Source organism: Pinus tabuliformis, chromosome 6, assembly GCF_031772625.1.
Source record: "Pinus tabuliformis cultivar Carrire ecotype Pingquan chromosome 6, CPIR1, whole genome shotgun sequence".
Taxonomy (NCBI): Eukaryota; Viridiplantae; Streptophyta; class Pinopsida; order Pinales; family Pinaceae; genus Pinus; species Pinus tabuliformis.
This window is the reverse complement of record NC_142292.1, coordinates 1,228,707,015-1,228,713,487: the sequence shown is the minus strand read 5'-3', so window position 1 is coordinate 1,228,713,487 and position 6,473 is coordinate 1,228,707,015. Positions and strand designations below refer to the sequence as shown.

The 6,473-nt window shown below is 47.0% G+C and overlaps 1 protein-coding gene across 1 annotated transcript; it reads left to right on the top strand.

The window, feature by feature from the left end:
* The first annotated feature begins 1,494 nt into the window (after nucleotides 1–1,494).
* On the top strand, nucleotides 1,495–5,673 carry LOC149263127 (uncharacterized). The gene has a single exon (XM_089386510.1). It carries the CDS (start codon nucleotides 1,495–1,497, stop codon nucleotides 5,671–5,673), a length of 4,179 nt encoding a protein of 1,392 aa, XP_089242636.1.
* Nucleotides 5,674–6,473: the final 800 nt, after the last annotated feature.

The following is a 6,473-nucleotide window of genomic DNA, read 5'->3' as shown; positions in this document are numbered from 1 at the left end:
GATAGAACTGCCTAGTCATCGAATCAATGGCGAAATACAGTACATGCAGGACCATGCACTGATAGGCAAATTCTTGGGCTTCTGGCCGACAGAAAGAGCCCTGAATGGATGGATTGAATCAAAGTGGAAACCAAAGGGCCAAGTCACACTGCAACTGGGTCCAAAAGGCTTCTTCACAGCCATATTTAACTGCCTGGAGGACAAAACAAAGGTATTTGAGGGAGGCCCATATTTTTTCAACTCTTCAGGACTGTACCTCACAGAATGGAAGCCACGATTTGACCCGAACAAAGAAGATTTCAGTTGGGCTCCAGTATGGATCAGAATGTACGGGCTCCCTGTGGAATATTGGAAGGAAGAAACGCTTGCAGACATTGGAAACCGATTGGGAACTTTCATTAAAGTTGCTGAAGAAACAAAGAAGCGAAAATATACTTCCTATGCACGGATCTGTGTCAAGATGCACCTTGCCAAGACACTGGCAGAATCGGTAAGTCTCTTTCATGAAGATTTTGAATGGGAACAAACCCTTGATTATGAGCACATTCCTTTTCGCTGCCGTAAGTGCCATGCACATGGACACCTGTTTAGGGATTGCCCTCTTAATCAACAAACCAAAGCCTTCACTTCAGAAACTCAGACTGATTCGGAAGGTTTCACCTTCATCCCTAACCGCCGCCGGCATTCTAAGAAGAATCAGGCGGCCCCTGATATATCCACCAGATTAGACTCTCGGAACAAGTTTTCGCCTCTTGCAAATCAAGATCCTTCCAGTGGAGAGCCTTTCGACTCTGATTCTCAGCCATCTTCATCCCTTAAACCCCATGCTCCTAAGCCCCCAGTTAAACCCAGCGCTGTTCAACCTCCCCTCTCTCCCTCTGAAGATATTCCAAAGGCAGTTTCAGATACCAATGATACATTCGTTGACAAAGGGAAATCCAAATTAGATCCCACACAACTGGCATCTGACATGGATATGGATGCAGCATTAGCACTCAGCTTACAAAACACCATAGCGGACGAAGAACAAAATGCCCCGAGCAGCATGGAACAGGATCCGGAGAACATCATCCTCGAGGGATTAGACATTTTCAAACTTGAAGCAGCCTGCAAGCAAAAGGAATACAATACTATTCCTCCCTGGCAAATAGAGCGGCTGGAAGGAGTCCTAGCCAAGGTACAACACAACAAGCATCTAGGTATACAGGGAGGAAGTCCATGGGATATCAAAAAGAGTCTCAAAGAAAACAAGAAGAGAGGGCGCAAAACTGACTTGCAGAGGACCATTGCAGTAGGGGAATTGCTTATGGAATCAGGACGATTCCCTAAGCTGACCAAGTTTTACAAACCTGCATCCCATTTACCATGAAGCTCATCTCCTGGAATGTGAGAGGGCTCAACAGCCCCTCAAAAATTAGGATGATCAAGAACTTGATACAACAAGAAAAACCCTCTATAGTTTTTCTTCAAGAAACAAAAAATAGCACAATAGCCATGGACAAAGTAAGAAATAAGATATGGGCTGGTAGCAGCTCAATGTCAGTAGACTCTTCAGGGGCTTCTGGAGGTCTTTCTATTCTGTGGAATCCACAGATTCTCAATCTTTACGACTTCCATGCCACCCATTTTCTCATTCAAGCCTCCTTTCATCTCATTGGAACCAACATCCACGGGCACCTTTCCAATGTATACTTTCCACAAAGCATTCAGCAAAAATTAGATCTGCTAAACACGATTTCTAGTTTAAATGAGCACAGACAATTCCCGCTCTGGATTAGTGGAGGCGACTTCAACATCATTCAGTCTCTGGAGGAGAAAACAGGGGGAAGAACAAGACTAGAAAACGACAGCAAAGGACTCAACGACTTTATACAGGACAACCACTTAATGGATATTCCGACCTCCAATGGGATTTTCACCTGGACTAATAAGCGTACTGGGGCCAACCATATTGCCTCTCGGCTTGACAGGTTCCTCCTCTCAGACAACGCAATCCATCTAGGAGGAGACTTCAATGCTTCAATTCTGCCCCACGGAGGTTCGGACCATTGGCCCATCGAGCTTCATTGGTCTCGGCCCGGTACAAGATGTAATAGGCCCTTCCGCTTTGAAGCGTTTTGGTTCACAAACGCAAAGTTCAGACAGGTTGTAGAGGAGGCATGGAAGTCTTACAGGCCATCCGAAGGAGCCAAAATGTATCAATTCCAGCTAAAGCTAAAAAATCTAAAGCAAGTTCTCAAGAACTGGAACAAAACTCAATTTGGCAACATTCAGGAGGATCGACAAAGGTTGGAGAAGCAAATGGAAGCTCTACAGCAAAACATCATCAAAGAAGGACGCACGGAGGAGCAATCCCAACATGAGCAAATTCTCTGGAATAGATTAGAAGAACGGAGAAGGCAAGAAGAAATACTTTGGCGACAGAAATCTCGAATCAACTGGCTGAAAGATGGCGAAAAGAATACAAAATTTTTCCATAGAACAGCTATACAAAGGCGCATGTATAACAACATCACATTCATCAACAACCAACAAGGAGAGCGAGTTGAAGCCCATGAAGACATGGAAAAGGAATTTACACATTACTTTCAAGACATCCTCAAAGAGCCGGAAGGAAACAGGGACGCCGAAATCAGAGCCATCACACAGCATATTCCCAGAATAATAACAGATGAGCACAATAACAAATTACTTCAGCCCACCTCCCTGAAAGAAATTGAAGAAGCAATGAACCAGCTCAAGGACGGCAAAGCCCCGGGGCCGGATGGCTTTACTGCCAATTTCTACCATGAATTCTGGGAGTTAATTAAAGAAGAAGTATGGGAGTTGGTGGAAGAATCAAGAAGCATGCACTGGATTCTGCCAGCCCTCAATACCACTTTCATAGCTCTAGTTCCCAAATGTGCGGAACCAAGCAAGCCGGAAAGCTTTCGACCCATTGCTTTATGCAACGTCATATACAAGCTTATCTCTAAGGTTATTGCAAATCGGCTAAAACCTCTCCTACCCTTGCTCATTTCACCAGAACAAACAGGTTATGTTGAAGGGAGGCAGATCATGGATGGCATCGTCTTATCAAATGAGGTGATTCACTCTCTAAAGATTCTAAAAAAGCCAGGTATGCTTCTAAAACTAGATCTTTCCAAAGCATTTGACAAGCTCAGTTGGAATTATATTCAAAAAGTGCTCATAGCTTTTGGCTTCAGTCATACATGGACAAGGTGGATTTACAATTTAATCTCCTCTCCCAGCATTTCTGTTCTGTTAAATGGTTCTCCATCTCATCCTTTTAGGCCTTCAAGGGGTATAAGACAAGGGGACCCCCTGTCGCCTTTCCTCTTCGTCCTTATGGCAGAAGGGCTAGGCAGACTGTTAAAGGCAGCGGTCGCTACTCAAATGCTCAAAGGTATCTCTGTTCATGGCCTTCCTCCCCAATCCCACCAACAATTTGTCGACGACACCATGCTCTTTGGACACCCATCCTCGCAAGAAGCCTCCGTCTTCAAGTCTCTGCTTTCCATATTTTCTAAAGTGTCAGGTACCTCCATCAATGCGTCGAAATCCCAGCTATATTTCTTTAATACTCCCCTCTCCACTCAAAGGAACATAGCTCGAATTTTGCAGTTTACCATTGCCAAGCTTCCGTCGACTTACTTAGGGGCTCCCCTGGCTGCTGCGGCCATCAAACATTCCTCCTGGCAGTCTCTTCTAGATAAGCTTGAATCCAAACTCTCCCTTTGGACCTTCCGAGCTCTCAACATCGCCAGCCGGCTTGTCCTGATCAAATCGGTCCTCCAAGCAATGCCTCTGTACCTTTTTTCTTTATTGGCTGCGCCCAAATGGGTTCTTAAATATATTCGTAATATCCAGCGAAATTTCCTCTGGGGGTCTTCAGGCCTGAACAGAAAATGGGCGCTCATAAACTGGAAAGATGTCTGCAAACCAAAATCTGAAGGGGGCCTGGGATTGCGAGACCCTTTGCAGAGCAATAATACTATGGGTGCGCGCATGTGGTGGAATTGGATCACTAAGCCCAACGTACCATGGGCCAAACTTTGGCAAGCAAAATATGCACCAGGCAGCCAATGGAATGACTTAATCAGAATCAACTCCACAACTCAGGGATCACCCATGTGGAACGCAGCCAAACCTCACAGCAAATTCATTCAAGAGCATAGCTTCTGGGAGATTCACTCAGGTACTACAGCAAGATTTTGGGAGGACTCGTGGCAGCAGCTCCCCAAGCTCGCCACAATTTTTCACAGGCCTCTCTGGCAAGAACAAATGAAGCATGCACACCTCACGCAAGTCAATCAATTTTGGCAACCTTCGGCAAACACCGACTTCAGAACCTGGAAGAAAGCCGATCTCTGGCAAAGTAATTGGCAAGGAGAGACATATGAGGACATAGAGCGAGAATTATCATTTAGGAAAATTCGTTACTCCGCTCTACAGGATCGCCTAAGATGGGGCCATCAGCATAAAGGCACATTTACTACTAAAGAAGCCCATCAGCTCAGATACACTGGAGACCAGCTCCACAAGGACCGGATCTGGGAAAAGATATGGCAACCAGGAATTTGGCCCAAAATCTCCACCTTCTTATGGCTGCTCAGCAAGAGAAGAGTGCTCACTTGGGACAACTTGATTAAGCGTGGATTCGTGGGGCCTTCTAGATGCCCGAACTGCAACATTAACTCTGAGACAATTGGACATCTCATGGAAACCTGCCCGCTCGCTGAGCAAATTTGGAGGAAAGTTGAGAGCTGTAACATGAGATCAGAGGCCAGAACAGAAGACATAGCTGAAAACCTAAGGAATTGGGCTCCCTCTCCTTTCAAAAGTCAGCTTCTCAATTTTCTGTGGAGACTCTTACCAGGATTCATATACTGGATTCTCTGGAAAGAAAGAAATCACAGAATCTTCAACAACTCCTCCCGGCCCACTGAAACATTATGGTTAATCCTCATCAAACAGCTGCAAGAAACTCTGGCCCTCAAATCCTGGACAGATGAGGACATGCCAGATTCCCCTTTAGAATGCCTGATCCTGAAGTATTGGAACATAAACCTCTCAGTGTTAAAGAAAGAAGGCACCCGATCATCCAACAGCAGCGCCTCGCCTTCTAGCTGGTCACCTCCAGCTTTTGCTACATTCAAGTTAAACTTCGATGGGGCAGCCAAAGGTAATCCGGGGCTCGCAGGGTATGGAGGACTCTTCCGAAATCACACAGGGGAAATACTTCAGATTTTCTATGGCTCGTTGGGTAAAGATACGAATAATGTAGCTGAATTAGAAGGCCTATGGAGAGGCTTATGCCTTGCAGAGCAGAATAATTACTTCCCTTTGGAAGTAGAAGGAGACTCCTTAATCCTTATCAGTGCTGCCCAAAGAATCCAGGCAGGAACATCTGCGATCAAGGTCGCCACAAGCTGGAGACTATTAAGCAGGATGGAATTAATGGAGGACATGCTACATACTCCCCAAAGTATAACTTTTAAGCATGTTCGAAGAACAGCGAACAAGGTCGCTGATAGATTAGCCAACCAAGGTGCTTCCCAGTGTATACCTTACTTTGTAGGCTCTCTGGACAACTCAGAAGATGACAAGCTCAACAATGACTGCATCTCTCTGGCGAAGAAGGATTTCAACATCCCGGATGCGGGTGCATAGGGGATCGGTGAATGGCACGAGCCATCACGTGGGCAGGTGGCATGCTCACGGAGGCCGGAGGTACCACGCGCTGCGGGGCTTTATTACGCTTGAAGGCAGAGGAAGGAAGGCATTAATGCCTGTCCATTCGGCTCGAGGGAAGGTGTTGGACTTCGGGGTGGCGATGTGGTTAAAGCTGTGCAAGATGGTATTGCAGGAGAGTATGAGGGAGCCGAGCAATGAGACCCTGCTCCGCTCAGAAGGCATTGGGAAGGAGTATTTGAGAGGAGTGCCGCCGGTTTGCAAGTCTGGTGTTGATACTTGGAGCTGGTGTGGGTTCGTGCAGCGGGTGTTGATTCTGGGCGTGGGGGTCGGACCTTGGCGCTGTTGTGGGTTCTTGGGGCTGGTAACAGTTCTGTTCGCTGGTGAAATTCAGAGTGCCTGTGTAGGAAAGGGCGCAGTCATGTCAAGAGCAAGACCGCGAATGGGCAGCCGAAGAGGGGGAATTCAAGGCAGGGCTCTCCCGCAGGATGATTACTACTCACCCTCTTCCTCCCTCGAGGTTACTTCGTGGCCACAAAGACTCCAGGGAAGCATTGAAGAAGAGAGGGGGCAGCATGGTAGCAGCCCGAATTCTGAAGAGGGGCAGCGGGAGCTCCCCATGCTCAGGTATAGGCTCCCCTGCCCGCAAGTTAATTCCACTTTGGTTGTCTCGATTGCTGTTGAGCCTGGAGCCACGCAGAATGTGGAGGTCGAGCCTCTGCCGGAAGGGCAGCGCTCCAGTAGGGAGAATTCCCCCATTGCGTGCCTTCCAGTCGGAG

Excerpts from the sequence above, each read along its gene's own strand:
- LOC149263127 (XM_089386510.1), top strand. The coding sequence starts at position 1,495 with ATGGACAAAGTAAGAAATAAGATATGGGCTGGTAGCAGCTCAATGTCA.